The sequence below is a fragment of the Opisthocomus hoazin genome, chromosome 3, assembly GCF_030867145.1.
Source record: "Opisthocomus hoazin isolate bOpiHoa1 chromosome 3, bOpiHoa1.hap1, whole genome shotgun sequence".
Taxonomy (NCBI): Eukaryota; Metazoa; Chordata; class Aves; order Opisthocomiformes; family Opisthocomidae; genus Opisthocomus; species Opisthocomus hoazin.
In genome coordinates, this window is record NC_134416.1 from 105,656,856 (window position 1) to 105,672,899 (window position 16,044).

The 16,044-nt window shown below is 45.0% G+C and overlaps 1 protein-coding gene across 3 annotated transcripts in view; it reads right to left on the reverse strand.

Moving 5' to 3' along the window:
- Positions 1 to 1,977: 1,977 nt before the first annotated feature.
- Positions 1,978 to 16,044, reverse strand: part of PIGN (phosphatidylinositol glycan anchor biosynthesis class N) — a 99,346-nt gene continuing 85,279 nt past the window's right edge. The window contains exons 26-29 of one of the 3 annotated variants that reach the window (XM_075417152.1): positions 15,271 to 15,344; positions 11,982 to 12,024; positions 10,236 to 10,288; positions 1,979 to 2,551 (exon numbers count right to left, since the gene is read on the reverse strand). In XM_075417152.1, coding sequence (XP_075273267.1) covers positions 2,428 to 2,551; positions 10,236 to 10,288; positions 11,982 to 12,024; positions 15,271 to 15,344 — 294 coding nt within the window. In that variant the 3' untranslated portion in view covers positions 1,979 to 2,427. Of the gene's footprint in view, positions 2,552 to 10,235; positions 10,289 to 11,981; positions 12,025 to 15,270; positions 15,345 to 16,044 lie in introns of all 3 variants that reach the window. The other 2 variants (XM_075417154.1, XM_075417153.1) reach the window with 2 other exon arrangements.

Below are 16,044 nucleotides of genomic sequence, written 5' to 3' on the forward strand. Positions count from 1 at the left end.
TGACTGAGGCCAGCTGTGCTAGCAACATGCCCAGCAGAACCACCAGACCACTACCGAGTGGAAAAATGACGCCCTCTCTAGCGCTCAGGCACTCTGAAGCTGCACGGATGACTGCAGGCCCACGAGACAATATTTGTCTAGCACTCAACAAGCAGATGGAAGTTTGTGACAGGTTTCTCCCAGCCAAACTTCCTGCAGAGGGGTGACTAGTTTCCAGAGCGTTAAACAGACGTGTGACCACGGCCAAATGCCAGATGGCTGGAGAGAGCACTGGAGCAGCCCTCGCGATGGATGTCTAGCCCTGGCTGCCAGCATCACATACCCTACGTGACAGCTCCCAGATAGGAAGCCCTGGCTGCACGTTGGGAGTGTGACACAGGGATATTACACGATTTTGAGTGATGCCATCGTACAATAGCACAGAAAGAAGAAAGTTTTCTCCTTCACTCACTCCCTTCACTGTGCGAAGGGATTTGCTTCAAAAGCCCTTTTATTGATGGTGTGGATGGAAAAAACCATTTCAAAGGCAGGACACCTAGCTCTGTGCAAGCCTCCTGCTAAGCAGGAGATGTATTTTTGCTTCAAGAGACACAATTTTTGTTTACCTCACTCAGCAGATGACTTTAGGAAGCCACGAAGCATTGAGGTGTAGGTGGGTACTGTAGTTTGTGCTACTTCATCCGCTGTGGGCTGGTGGTAGGGAAGCTGATGGTTGCTGTTCCCTGGGCTGGTGGCAGGGAAGCTGATGGTTGCTGTTCCCTGGGCTGGTGGTAGGGAAGCTGATGGTTGCTGTTCCCTGGGCTGGTGGCAGGGAAGCTGATGCTTGCTGTTCCCTGGGCTGGTGGCAGGGAAGCTGATGGTTGCTGTTCCCTGGGCTGGTGGCAGGGAAGCTGATGGTTGCTGTTCCCTGGGCTGGTGGTAGGGAAGCTGATGGTTGCTGTTCCCTGGGCTGGTGGTAGGGAAGCTGATGGTTGCTGTTCCCTGGGCTGGTGGCAGGGAAGCTGATGGTTGCTGTTCCCTGGGCTGGTGGTAGGGAAGCTGATGGTTGCTGTTCTCTGGGCTGGTGGTAGGGAAGCTGATGGTTGCTGTTCCCTGGGCTGGTGGCAGGGAAGCTGATGGTTGCTGTTCCCTGGGCTGGTGGCAGGGAAGCTGATGGTTGCTGTTCCCTGGGCTGGTGGCAGGGAAGCTGATGCTTGCTGTTCCCTGGGCTGGTGGCAGGGAAGATGATGCTTGCTGTTCCCTGGGCTGGTGGCAGGGAAGATGATGCTTGCTGTTCCCTGGGCTGGTGGCAGGGAAGCTGATGGTTGCTGTTCCCTGGGCTGGTGGTAGGGAAGCTGATGGTTGCTGTTCCCTGGGCTGGTGGTAGGAAAGCTGATGGTTGCTGTTCCCTGGGCTGGTGGCAGGGAAGCTGATGCTTGCTGTTCCCTGGGCTGGTGGTAGGGAAGCTGATGGTTGCTGTTCCCTGGGCTGGTGGTAGGAAAGCTGATGGTTGCTGTTCCCTGGGCTGGTGGCAGGGAAGCTGATGCTTGCTGGTCAAAGGCGTAGGAAGTTACAAGTCTATCTCAAAGCCTCACGCTATCTAATACAGTTACTGGGTCTTCAGGAGCACCCACAACAGTCTTTGCTCTCACTTGTAATCACACACAACCAGGGGGTTTGCGTCCGCCTTCGATTCACGGCGCAGCCATCACCCAGGCTGATACTCATAAATCAGGAGCAGAACACAAGTGGCAAGGAAAACATGGAAACAAAGTAGAAAGGCCTCTGCGTGGCATCACTCTCTGCAAACCACCAGCCCCAGGGGCAGTCAGTGGCAGCAGCTCACACCGAGCTTAGCTCAGAGCTGTTGCCTTGCAGCACCAGCCTCGCAGCGTACCTGTCGTAACCCGCCCCAGCACACTCTCACACGCGCGTTGTCCCAGCATGCAGAAAGCTCAGCTGCTTTCAGAGATAAACAAATGCCAGCAACGTACACATCAGTGATCTGCCCAGACTGATTTAATTGGTGCTTTAGTCTGTGAGATGCTTACATGAGATGAAGTGAAGCTACAACTTTGCAGACTCCTAATGAGAGTGAGCATGTGTGAGAAAGAGCTGGCAGACAAGCTATAACCACCAAAAAAAACCCCCAAAGATGGTTGCCTATTTCATTTACAAAGGACTTTGTGTCTGTCTTTATTTTTGAGAAATATGTACACTTGGGAGAATAAAGCTGAGGCTTTTTTAGCCCCATTGATGCCTAAATGGCAATCTCCAAATAGAAGCTTCAGTCATGGGACAGCATTTAACCTGTATTAGCAGAGCGCTCTGATCCGGAAGGGATTTTGGCTCTCTAGTCCGTTAACTTATATATTTACATTCCAGAGGTGGAGGTTGGCTCAGAGAAAGCCCGAGGATGGGAACAAGGCAGGAAGATTTATCGCTTTGTCATGTGGAATGGTGCTTAGTCCTTCTGGGAAGCTGAAGTCTCTTTGTAGTTAGCAGCTGGGCCAGTCCATTCATCAGCATCATAAATATGGTCAACGACATCACCAGCACATAGTGGCTAATGCTGCAAGGAGGAGACAGATAAAAGAAGTCACAGAAAAATGCAAATTTGCAGAGTAAAAAAAACACCCTGACATAAACCACCCTGTGAATATTTTTTTTTTCTTTTACCTAGGCCTAATTATTGGCCTAGTATGTCATTTTATAAATGCCGCTCCTGGGAGACAACTACTATAGCAGCACTACCATGTGAAAACCAAAGTATGTGGCAAAATAAAAGGGTGGGGACAATAGAAAACACAACCGAGCATACACCGAGTGAGTAAGAGGTATTGGGTGTATTTTTCATTCAAGTGTGTAATTCAACCTTTGTGACTGAAACCACTGCAAAGCTTCCATCTGCTGTCAACTGGTAACACAGAACCCAGGGAGAACTTGCCATCAAGTGGACACTCCTTGGTGGTAACACAACTCAGATACTTACGTCAGCTGAAGTGCAATTTTCTAGAGAAAACCCTATTCCAGTTATGAGAAAGAGAAATAAACCCACTACTTTTTTACTCAACATTTCTAAAAATGGTGGCATTCTCTGCTGTGGTAACACCTAATTTCAAAGGGATTAAACAAATGAGTTGAGGAGCGGCTAGCTAATAAGCACAATATGCTTATTGCATATTGCTGAACATGAGGAAGAATTTCTTCCCTCTGAGGGTGACGGAGCCCTGGCCCAGGCTGCCCAGGGAGGTTGTGGAGTCTCCTTCTCTGGAGATATTCCAGACCCGCCTGGACAAGGTCCTGTGCAGCCTGCTCTGGGTGACCCTGCTTCGGCAGGGGGTTGGGCTGGGTGACCCACAGAGGTCCCTTCCAACCCCGACCATTCTGTGATTCTGTGATATGAAGATGAAGTTTGTGGGTAAGGACATCCTGAAGTCACTAACAATTGAGAGGACAACAGGCAGCGAGCTCGTTCTCCACTTGCTCAGATTCTGGTACCTGATGTTCACTGGCGTTACGGATGGGCTATTCGGGGTCAGACTGAGTCGTGACCCAGGATATTCAGCACCCTGTGTTCAATGCCTGAATCAAGTTGCTGTTAATGTAGACTACTAGCTAGCTATTAAGAAATCAGAAGTTTTCCAAATCCAGTGACATTTCAGGCTAGAATCGCAGATGAAACACTTCTGCACCCACATCCATCGTGCATCCAGTGCATCTGTGTGCTTTTCTCCTGGGCCTACTGAAGATACTGTCGTTCTGATGCGAGAGGTACCCACACACCTCCTGATGCACCCATCTCCGCTACTTCAAAGCAGATGGCTCTTTAGAACGAGCAGGGTAACTTCAGACTCGATGAAGTCTGAGTTTAGTCACAAAAAAGGATTGCAAGGAACACTTACTGGTTTAATGATCTGGAATTTCTGCCAGAGGACTCGTTCACTTTGAGAGTTTAGCCACAGAAGAGCAGTAAAGCTCGTAATGCCAACGCTATCAATCCTCACGACCCCGAGACTGCGACAACCCTGGCGCTAGCACAGCGCAATTTAGCTCTGTGAAGTGGAGAAGCACCAGCTCTTAACAAAGCTGGGCCACTAACCAGTGTGAGAGAGTAAAAGTCATCCAAAAAGTTTGGAGCTCTTCCACAGCCAGGATACGGCAACCAAAGGAGCCGGGGTCTGACCAAAGCGGATGGACAACACTGAAAGGGACTTCACTCACGCTACAAGATTTTTCTGTGTCTGTTGAGTCTGACTAGACCTTCTCACAAATACCTCACTCAAAATACACAGTTTCATAGTTTTAAGAAATCAATTACAAAAATTTACCAGCATTAACGGGCTCAGACCTCAGTAAGCATAATCCACCCCAACAGTCTGCACCTTGCACCTGTGTAAACTCCCACCGGTACGCAGCACAACTGAAAATATTCACTCAAGTGAACACCTCAAGGTTTAAAATATCAGACAGGAACCATCTTTCCTACATCCCTTTCCTATGACCATCTACCCCCCCTCCAGCTTTAGCTACGCAGAGCAGCGCGCCTACAAGAGCCATTCTGCTGCTCTCTTTCTGTGGGGAAGGTGTAAGATGACACAGCGAGAGCACAGAGTGAGGCACAACACTCTCTCACCTGGTCAGTGCACTTCGGGCTTGGTAGCTCGCAGCACATTTACAATAACAACGATAACACAACTCCCTCAAGAGCTGCCCTTGGAAGCCCACCTGGGTGTGTTACAGGCTCAGTTTCAGTTCAGTTCCTCCTCACCCGGCACCAGAATTGCAGTTTCTCATGTAAGCAGGAGCACCACTTACCTTCTAGCTTTCAAAAAAAAGTTTGGAAGTGTGAAATCTGGAAGTTGGAAGTCAAAGGAGAATCCTGCCTTTACTCCCACAGACACCCTGAGGCTGGATTGGTGACTTGCTGCCATCTGCATGGTCCTTACACAGGCATCTGAGTTCCTGTCCACCCCAAAAGGAGCTTTTCCAGACGTGGGTGCTTATCAATTATTTTGGGGGACAGAGGGGGGCTCTCTCAAAGGAAAAAAGTCTCCACAAACTCAGCTTAGCTACCTGCTAGTTGAGGGACTGGATCCTCTGCACTTTTCTACGAGTGCTGCACACACTTCTCCCTTGCTATACTTCAAAAGGCTGAATAGAGCACAATTAAACCCAATTTCAGTCGACTTGTCACATAATTACAAACAGCCAGCATCTCTGGGGCTATCAGCAACCGGTGCTGCAGTGCCCACAGGCAGCTCTGCTTGGTAAATTAGTTCTCAGGCTGGGGTAATGCTGTAATTAAACAAGCAAACAAAGCAAGACTCTTACAGGTATATGCCACGACAGCAGTGGCAAAACCCTGATCCCTGTACAACTCAGAACTGCACCCTTGGCTTTATCTGTGTTACAGTGAAGGGGGTAACTCTCAAAACAAGCTTCCTCCATCAGAAGTCAAACATCAGCTAATAAGAAAAAGGAGCAAGATTCTAGGCTCCAGGCAAGTTAGATCCATGGGGAAAAGAGGAGACATTAAGCAGGTACAAGAGAAGAGCATGGCGGGGCCATGCTCATGAAGGATGACATGGGCAGGAACAGGCAATGCTAGAGAAGAGGTAGCTGGTGCAGGGGATCACAGATGATCTATGGTAAAGCAGCACTGCTCAATGGAAAGGTGAGTGTCCTATACAGGGATTAAGGTCAACAGGCAAAGGTGGTGCTAGAAAAATTTTGTATCAGGGAGGAAGACACCTGCTGCGGTGGCCAAGAACCAAAAGGAGAACATGAGGTACTACCATCTCCCAGCTTTGTGACACTGTACGTTGGTGAGACGTACTAACCAAAGACAAGAAGAATCAAAGATCAGTAAAAAATGGAGGGGGGAATCAATCTTGCTCCAAAAAGTGGCTTTCTACCAAGACAGGCTAACTCCTAAGATGGCAGGCCTGATTAAAAGCTGGGAAGACGGAGTAAGTTACCATAGCAATTAAAAAATAGAAATGAAACAAGTAAAACTAAACCAACTCATGTAAAGACTTGGAAGAGCACTCTCCAGAAGAGTCCAAGGACCTTGCTTCTACATGCCATGCTATGCTGAACTGTGGGATTGTTCCCCAGCACACGCTGTGACCCCTGATTTAGATTCTGAATTTTAAGTCTACTGCATTTCCAGCTGGGATCCCACACTCTCTCTCCTCTGTTTCATACAAAACAAATCACAAAGCACATCACTCCTAGCTCCTCTTTTAGAAAATGTTGGTAAACGCTGTTTTCACCCGAGTTCCAAGACCTTTGTTTTAACAGTCAGACCTAGAAGCCCCAGCATCCCAAACCTGAAACCAACTCTGTTACCTTAAAACCTAAAAAAACAGTCTCCTGTGTTTTATCTATGTCCCCTGACCTTTGAAACTGCAGAAGAACAGCTAAGATTGTATCTTTATCTTCCAGCAACTATTATAAAAAGGAGGGAGTAGCATACGTCTATATAAAACTATATAATAATGTCCTATAAAGAAGCATCAGGATTTATCTTGATTATCTGAACATACAGCTATTTACAGATTGCATATACTGTAGATATAGGACGCTTTAAAGGCTATGTCTCTCTATCTATAGAGATCTATAGACAAACACAACTTTGAAGCCATAGAAGAATTATTTTAGCGACAAGCCAAAAAGCTAGCTATTCCATTTGTCTGTTATTCAAAAATAAAAGAATCTGTCAGAACAAATTTCTCATGATCACATACTACACACTGATACACCAAAAATACCAGGAAAACTGCATTATTATTTTTATGAAATGCAATGGTGTGTTGTTCTAGGGCATATATGATGCAATTTAGGGAGATCTCAAGATATACAGGTAGAGCGTAAGGTCAGCAGACCTCGGAAGCTTGCATAAGCCACTGCGCTGAGTTTGGCATTCCCAGCAAGATTATTATCCTGTTATTACATCAAAACCATGCAAAGCTCTCTATGGAAAGCAAGTTCACATTGATTTTGGCACCAACATTAAGCAAAGGGGCTTGAAAACTTTCTAAGAAGCCATCAATATTTACAGCAATTGATAATTTCCTAAGAGGAGGGAATCAATGGTGCATTGATAATTTGCTGAGTGTGGTAATAAAGGACTGTATGTTGGATCTGCTGCTGCTCAGCATTTCATTAATAATCTGGAAGAGCAGGGAAAGTAGAAATCTCTTTGCATTCAAAGGCAATACTTCAGTGGCATGGTGAATTCAGCTGGAATAATAAAGACATCACATTGTTAAGGCAGATAAAGGTAAAATGACATGTAATGTGGTTAAGGCATGGCAGAATGAGATGTAAAAGCCAGGAGTTACAGGTGAAATGAAAGAAAAAAAAAAAAGGAATTATGTCAGTGAGAGGAATGAGAGAGATCCACTAGGAAACAAAACATCACCACAAAAAAAGCAGTGAAGTTCGTCTTTTTATTGCAAAGGACTTAGAGAAACTTCTGAGCACTGGTATTGAAAAACCCAAGTATTGCCCAATAAGGGTTTTCTACGGGACTTGCATGTTCTTAGCAAGAGAGGACACAAAAAAGTTGTGAAGTGTGGTAATTAGAAAATCCATAGAAAGCTATCACCACAAAAAAAAAGAATGAGTATGGAAATATACATCAGAAGCTTTGCAAATACGGCACGTATACCTCCGGACTCTGACAGGCAATTAACTGCTGCACCTGTGGTTTCACTGATGTGGTAACTAGTAATATAAAGCAAACTCTGATAATTGCATGTGTGCGAGCACACACACATCCTAGCAGTGCCACAAAGAGAAAAAAAGAAAGAGAGAGAAAGAGAGAGAAAGAGAGAGAAAGAGAGAGAAAGAGAGAGAAAGAGAGAGAGAAAGAGAGAGAAAGAGAGAGAGAGAGAGAGAGAGAGAGAGAGAGAGAGAGAGAGAGAGAGAGAAAGAGAGAGAGAGAGAAAGAGAGAGAGAGAGAAAGAGAGAAAGAGAGAGAGAGAGAAAGAGAGAAAGAGAGAGAGAGAGAAAGAGAGAAAGAGAGAAAGAGAGAAAGAGAGAAAGAGAGAAAGAGAGAAAGAGAGAAAGAAAAAGAAAAAAAAAGAAAAAAAGAAAAAAATAAAAGAAAAAGAAAAAAGAAAAAAAAATAAAAGAAAAAGAAAAAAGAAAAAATAAAAGAAAAAGAAAAAAAGAAAAAAAATAAAAGAAAAAGAAAAAAAGAAAAAAAAAATAAAAGAAAAAGAAAAAAAGAAAAGAAAAAAGGTGAGAGCAACTGTCCCTAAGGTTGCTCCTATTCTTTGTTCCATGAAATCCTACACAGGTTTTGTTGAGATACAAACAGTTGGAAAAAAGAGAACCGTCACTTCCTTAGCTGACTCAGCCTTCTTGGGAAAATTTTGGCAACACCTAAAATGTCAGCTGAGATAGGACATTTTCAGACCTTGCTGCAAAGCAAAAATAGACAAGACTGCAATGGGAATGCCACAGAGCTGTCACTGCAGTCGCAGCAGGACAGAAAAGAGCCACGTTACTATCTCTCGCCCACCGGTTTTGGGAATTGCCCAAAACCCCATGAAGCTCATCTTCCCTTTCAGGAACAAACAAAAAAGTCTTCTGCTGTTGCCTGCTAATTTTGCCACGCTTGTGGGTCACACACGGAAATCTGCTGAGGGGAGAAGGTTCAGGTGCTAAAACCTTGCTCATGCCAGGTGAAAGAAGGACCACTTCAGTTCTGCGCCTACGGATTCACCTCTCTTAGGCAACCTGGTCATTTTTATCTTATGTGCATACAGACACATATAAAACATATATAGACTACAATAAAATAACGTAGGTAGCAAAGTAAAGCACTCAAAAGTGAAGCAATGACACATTTAAGGCTGCCTGAGCATTATGCATTACCACATTCAAAATTAATCACAAATCCCTCTTTTGAAAGGACTTTTTCAGTGCTTTCTTCAGTGCTCACACACACAGAAAGGCAGAATTACGGCTGTGCATATTGAGCTCCCCGAAACTCTTCAGGATAAAGCAAACTTCCAGCTGAAATGGATCCAACAATCTGTCACCTCTGTAAATCTCTGTGCTATGCATCAAAGAGGAAGTTTTTGGGTACTTGTAACAATTTATATTTTTGCTTGTAACTCTCAATTAGAAACCTTCTTGCCCAGCAGAAAAAAAAGCTTTTCTGAGGTCTTTAATATCTTTATTAATCTGCATAGGAATTCAAGCCAAAGGATGAGATCATAAAGTGACAAGAGTAAGGAAGTGTGATGTTAAAGCATCACTTCCACCATCTGATCTCACTGTATCTCCTCCCACTAGGAACCTTCAACAGATATCTACAAGCAGGAACGTGAACCTCCGGAGAAACCAGGCAGAATACGTGCGCGCGTGTGTGTACACGCATGCATGAGCTGGAGGGGACGCTGGGGCTCAGAGCACGGAGTAAATGTAGACTAAACAGAATATTAACAATGGGTCACTATTCAACTTCTGTTTAAATAACAGTGTCAAGTGACCAGATTGGCTGGATTATTAACAACACATTCCCTGCTAAGCTTATTAGGGCATATTATCTATTTCCACAACGCGGGAAAGGTAAATCCGACACGTGTATTCTTTCTATTTGTTATTTCTGGACTACTCACAAATCAGACTGCACAGCTGAAAACCTTCCCCATGATGTACGCTGTGGAGGCTGGTATGACTCAATGGAAAATAAATTCTGTCATTTTAGCTGCGATTTCTATGTTTGAATGCTACAGATCTACTCTTCCCCAAGTAGGGGGAGGATAAATGCACGGGACTTGGTAGCCACCAACATATTTGCACAAGGTTCGTTAATTCACAGGGATTGTATAATGGAGGCTCAACTAGATTCAAGACAATTCACAATTTTGATAAATTGTTATTTTAACAGTGATTACAACTAATTAAAATTAAAAAAAAAATATTTTTTGTGTAATTACTGTTCTTTGTAAACGAAACAAACCCTAGTAACTTTATTTCTTGCCGCGCTAGATTCATTACTTCACGCTGCTCTGGAACAGATCTCAAGACACAAGTTTTAGCTCAGGATATATGTACATGTATATAAGTGCGCACATATGTGTACACACACATTTTAAGTATGGGGAACATCGCTGAAGCATTTGATTAAGGACAGTAATTGGAAAAAGTTACAAGAGTTCCGAGTAGATAAACAACAATATTAACCTATGAGCCATTTAAAAACGCAATGGAGGCAAAAAAAAAGACCGTACCTTGTTCCAATATCCAGCCAACTTCCATAATCTTTAACCAAAAAGAAAAAATGCTAGGAAATAAAACAACTTTGATTAGTACATCAACACTGCACAATTTGAAACACAAAATTAAAAACCAGGTTTTCAGGCTGTTTACTCCAAGTTTCTAATTCCTCAAGCAGAACAAGGGCAAGACCTTTCCAGGAATGCTTATTTGGGCCAAAAGTAAAGCAGAGTCTAGGAGCCAGAGATAGATTTAACACGGTATCAAACACAAACAGCTAAAGATGGACTAAGTTCTGTCGAGCTGGGCGTGCAAGAAACAGGAGATAACCAGCGCAGAACTTTTTCATTAAGAAAAGCCAAGCCACCTCATTGCTTGAAATAATGGGATCCCAAATAACATAACACCAAAGAGAAGGCTGCATATTGTTCCCATGGAATTCCACCACAAATTTCTTTGGGCAACTTCGGCAGATCCCCACCTGTAAAATGGGAAAGTGTTGGGAGAAGACAGTACTTATCTGTTAGTGAACCCCCCGAATTCTAGCTGGTGGCCACACTGATTCAAGACCACAAACCAGGTCTTTTTTTTCTTTTTTTCCTGCCAACTTTCTCATTTCTTGATATACACACAGCTCCTGCATATCAAATCTCTTTGCTAATATTTTATTTCGTACACCAAGTACACATTTGTTAATTGTTTTAAAATAGTTGAACCAAAACAGAAGAACGTGTGAGATGTAAGACCTGCATATGCTGGGGCTTGCTACAGACCAGTACATGCCTGCAGTCTTCTTTTGGTCCAGTTAGACTGATTTTATCAGTGAAATGCAGTGAGTGTGGTTTACTGCTATTTTAATCCTTTTCCCGCGGAAGTTATCAAAAATCAGATTAGTCACACAGATTTATCTGAAACCACAAAACTATACCTTCTCCATTTCCCACTCTACAGACAAATTAGTCATTGTTTGGGTTTTTTATCACTGTTTTTTCCTATCAGGTGAGAGCCACAGATCCCACTGTACAAGGAAATCACGTCAGGAACGCTTACTCGACAGGGACGAAACTAAGCCAGCACGTACGAAGCGAGCACACCAGCTGCTTGGGAAAGGTTTCTCTTCGCCTTGTGACACCCAGGGGCACAGCTGGCTGGGTGGAGATGGTTTGAGGGGGCGACGAAAACGTGCTTTGAAGTGATCTTGTTCAGCTTTGGGTTGTTTTAGTTGGCTTGGTTTGTGGGCGCAAGCTTTCTGAAGATGTTTCCTACCAGCTTATTACAAAGGGCACAAAGCGTCTGTTCGGATGTTGCTGATCTCCTGCATTCTGACAACTCTAACGGAGCGGGTGGGTAACGCATTTCTCCTTTTCCTCTCTTCTTCAAGGGAAGGTGGGGTAAGAGGTTCAACAATCCCCCAAAATTAACTAAACCCCGCACACAGCTAAAACCAATATTCTTATTTAAATTCTTCCCAAGAATTTGATTGGAAAGCACATGAAAAACTCAGAATGATAACTTATTTCTTCATTTTTGCCTCCTATTATTAGAAGGTTATTGCTTATTCAGAAGCATTAATTACATGAATTCAAAGAGCAGTGATTGGAGGAGTTTTATCTCTAAATTATGACAGGATTTCAATCCAACTCACTGCCCTAGTTACAAAAACTTTGAAGTCTGAAACAAATTCAGATCTTTTTAGATGGAGTTAGGAGAGCCCTCTGCTCCTTGATCTTATTTGAAGAGAATGTGCAACGACAACTTACCAAAGCCATAATGTCTGAAATCACAAGAACAATGAGGAAGAGGCTGCAAAGATATTAAAGAAAAATATTTATTCGTGGCCACAGATGTTACAAAGCCTAATAAAACCCCCATAAAGAAATTAAAATAAGATATGATTTGTTGCTCTTTCCTTTCAAGCACTAAAATACATTTCAATTTATTAGAGAAGGGTTAAGATATATGGCTAGAACATTTGGCATTTGTAATCCCACCCTGCTTGAAAAAGACATTTCACAGTAACAGAGTTTCAATTTGGAAGGGAGAAACCCAAGTCATTTTCTGGACAAGAAGAGCATCCTACGAACGGCGTCTGCCCATTCCTGGTGCAGGGAGCTCATGGGCTGGGTAAGCCAAATAAAAGCTGATTTAGATGCTTCAAGACGGACCGGGGAGCGAGCAAAGCTGTCCTGCCCTGCCCACCACCCTGCTGGGGAGGAGGCTGCCAGAGGAGGTGTTCACCCCCCTTCCAGACCTCTGGGTGCCCGCAAGCTGCTCTGGGAGCCCCCAGCACGGCCCGCTCTGCCAGGCAGCCGGTTACTGCTGGAAAGTAGGCTGCAGCCAGTAAAAGGCACCAGAAGGGAGCACACAGAGCTATTTTTTCCCCCCATTAACCTAATCTTCTTTTCATTAAACTATGTAAATCCTAAATTACATGCAAGCAATTGCTACAACTGGTTAAAACTAGTTCCTAAGTTAATGACACTGAAGCAATGTTGCAAACAGCCGACCCATTAACAGTGAAGTCTTTAACTAGAATACGGTTAATTTATCAGTGCTGCCACCACAAATTCATGAAGCTTCCCGGGGAAACGCTGCAGCATTGCACGAGCGTGTACTGGGGGGACACCCATGCCAATGCCTCCCGCCCACGTCAGCTACACTTCATTAGGAAATCAGGATGCAACAAACCGACCGTACCTCCACACCGAAGGGCTTCCCTCCACTCACCTACGGCTCAGAGAGGATTTGCAATCTCGTAGAGCCTAGGAGGCACTCAACTAGAGGGCTGTTTTCACAGCCAAGCTGCAAGAACATATTCTGACAGAACATCCCCCACAAATAGAAAATAAAAAAAAAAAAGAAAAAAAAAAATCCACCCAACTTTACTCTGTAAACAGGGAGTTTAGGAGCAATTTGTCCAAATCGCAATCATCTGCTTTTTGCCCTTCTGAACCGCAGGAAGCCTTTCACAACAGAAGGACAACACTAATTTCAGGGCACGTTTCTACACCGCAAAGACAAGATTGTCCCCTGTGATAGCTTAATTTATCTAGCAGGGGCAGCAGGAGCAATAAAGAGCGCAGCACAGACTTTGGGACGCGCCGACAATCAGAGCACCACCTCTCCGGGGACCCCTGAGCGCAGCGAAATGAAGCCGGCACAGATACCAGCCAGAGTAGCACCCACAGCCTCGTGAAGCAGCGCAGACCTACTCGTGTCCTCTGGTTTAAGGAGCTGGGATCGTTTGCTGACCTTCGTGCTGCCTGAGCCCTCGAAACGTGGTCTTCTGAGCAACCCCGACTCCTCAGCGCAGCCCTGCTTCTGCCTAAGCCTTAGCGAGGAGGACGGGTATCGTCCCTTGGGGGTCCAGGGACAGCCCAGTCTGCTGCACCCACAGCCAAGGCAGAGAAGGTAAAAGGGATGGTGGAGCCTTGTGCTTCCTCTCTGACACGTAGTCAGACTTTGGGCTGCCAGGTCCCTCGTTAGTGCCGGGTGGCATTGCATATCACAGAATCACAGCATGCTCTGGGTTGGAAGGGACCTCTGTGGTCACCCAGCCCAACCCCCTGCTGAAACAGGGTCACCCACAGCAGGCTGCACAGGACTTTGTCCAGGTGGGTCTTGAATATCTCCAGAGAAGGAGACTCCACAGCCTCCCTGGGCAGCCTGGGCCAGGGCTCCGTCACCCTCAGAGGGAAGAAGTTCTTCCTCCTGTTCAGCTGGAGCTTCCTCTGCTTCAGTTTGTGCCCATTGCCCCTTGTCCTGTCACTGGGCACCACTGGAAAGAGTCTGGCCCCGTCCTCCTGACACCCACCCTGCAGATATTTAGAGGCATTTATAAGGTCCCCTTCTCAGCCTTCTCTTCTCCAGGCTGAACAAGCCCAGCTCCCTCAGCCTCTCCTTGTAGGAGAGATGCTCCAGTCCCCTCACCATCCTCATAGCCCTCCGCTGGACTCTCTCCAGTAGCTCCTCATCTTTCTTGAAGTGGGGAGCCCAGCACTGGACACAGTACTCCAGATGGGGCCTCACCAGGGCAGTGTAGAGGGGAAGGAGAACCTCCCTCACCCTGCTGGCCACACTCCTCCTAATGCATTGCGTAAGGAGACAAGAGACAGGATGAGAACCGCCAGAAAGGCCGAGGGCATCACGCTGAGCAAGGGCAGCTTCCCTCAGCTCAGCTGAGCGCTGCGTGGGACAGATTCCCCACGGTCCCCCTGCCACTGCCCAGCCAGACTTTTGGTCAACCTCACACAACATCCCATGGTGACAAACTCAAAACCACGTGGCTGACGGGGACCTCCTCCGTCTCAGCACTGTTGGTAATCCTGCATGACGAGCAGAGGATTCTGTCATGTGCACTGGGTGCACTGAAAGGGGTAGGGAGGGCTAACAGTTTAAAAAATAAAAACCTTGAGACAGCAAAAAGAGTGAGGGTGGTTCAAGCCCAGATACAGCACTCTGCAAGGCTGGGCATTCTCTCTGAAAAGGCTTTGGAGATGGAGAAAGGACTGGCAGCCGTCTAGTCCTACTGGAAAAATATGTAATACAGAACACACCGGGGAAGCACTGAACTGCAATGGAAGGGCATACAGCCTTTTTTGTGGGGTTTTTTTTTTTTTTTAAATGCTATTTGTGGTGAGGTCAGTGCTACAAAGCTGTAAATTGGTTACATTATAAATGGGTTCTCTTTAAAATGTTGTACTATAGGCAGAGATGCAATACGAAACAAAAAATATGCTTTAAATTCTGCTCGTTTTTCTACATTATGGGGGAAAATTGCTCCTTCTGTGTATTGTCGAAGAATATTAAGTATCTGATTGCTTCAGACAGGGGAAACACTTCCATTTACACTCATTTATCACTACGAGAAGAACTCCTGAGCTTGCAAAATCGCTGAACAAAACCCCAAACCATAATAACAAGCAAAAGTAACAATGTGATCTACTGTTTGGGGTCTTTTTTTAATTTAGATTGAGATTTGACGATTCTGAATTCTCGCAAAACAGATTTGAGACCCTTCCTAACGCAGAAATACCACGCTTACTGTACCTCTTAGAAGACAGCTGTGTTGTGACTTGAACAGCTTCGAAAGCACACGATACCAGAACAAACGGGATTACAACCTGTTTAAAACACAAGCTACATTTTGGTTTACAGCCGTATTTACACAACAACCTGACAGGTTGTGGAAACATTTTCCTGCTTTTGAAATTATCACAAAATGTGTACGTCACAAAAACAAAATATTGGCAAGAGCGCGTAGAAACTCATTTTGCAGGAAGCACTTTTAGTAAATGAATAAAAACCCCCTTCCATGGTCACAGCTGAACTGCAGTGAAATAAGCCATGAGGCAATATGGAAAACTATAATTAAAACACGTTAATGATCCTCACTTCATTTATCCATTTTAGCACTAGGGATAAATACTTCAACAGGGCTCAGAGACGGAATGTTTCAGATACAATATCTCCTGTGACAGGCTGCGGAGCTCCAAGCGTGATAGGACAATCTCATCTCAACCACAAAAACATCTGAACAGGGAATGTACTCAGTAAGGCAAGGATCAGGCTGCCCCTCCAAAGCCAAGCCAAGCACACGTAAACAGTTCAGTAAATTAGGAGCAAAGCAAACAAACAGGCTGGAAACATCAATGTTGCCTTTTGCTCTTCCCAAAGTTGACTTGCAATCCTGAAGTTACTAGTGTACACGCACTGCTAAAACCTGTTCTCTTGCATCCAGGAGGTTTGCATCATTGACTTCTGTCCTGCAGTTATATACCTGTAACTTCAGTCTGCTTTCTCTGGGACAGAAGCAGCAGAAAA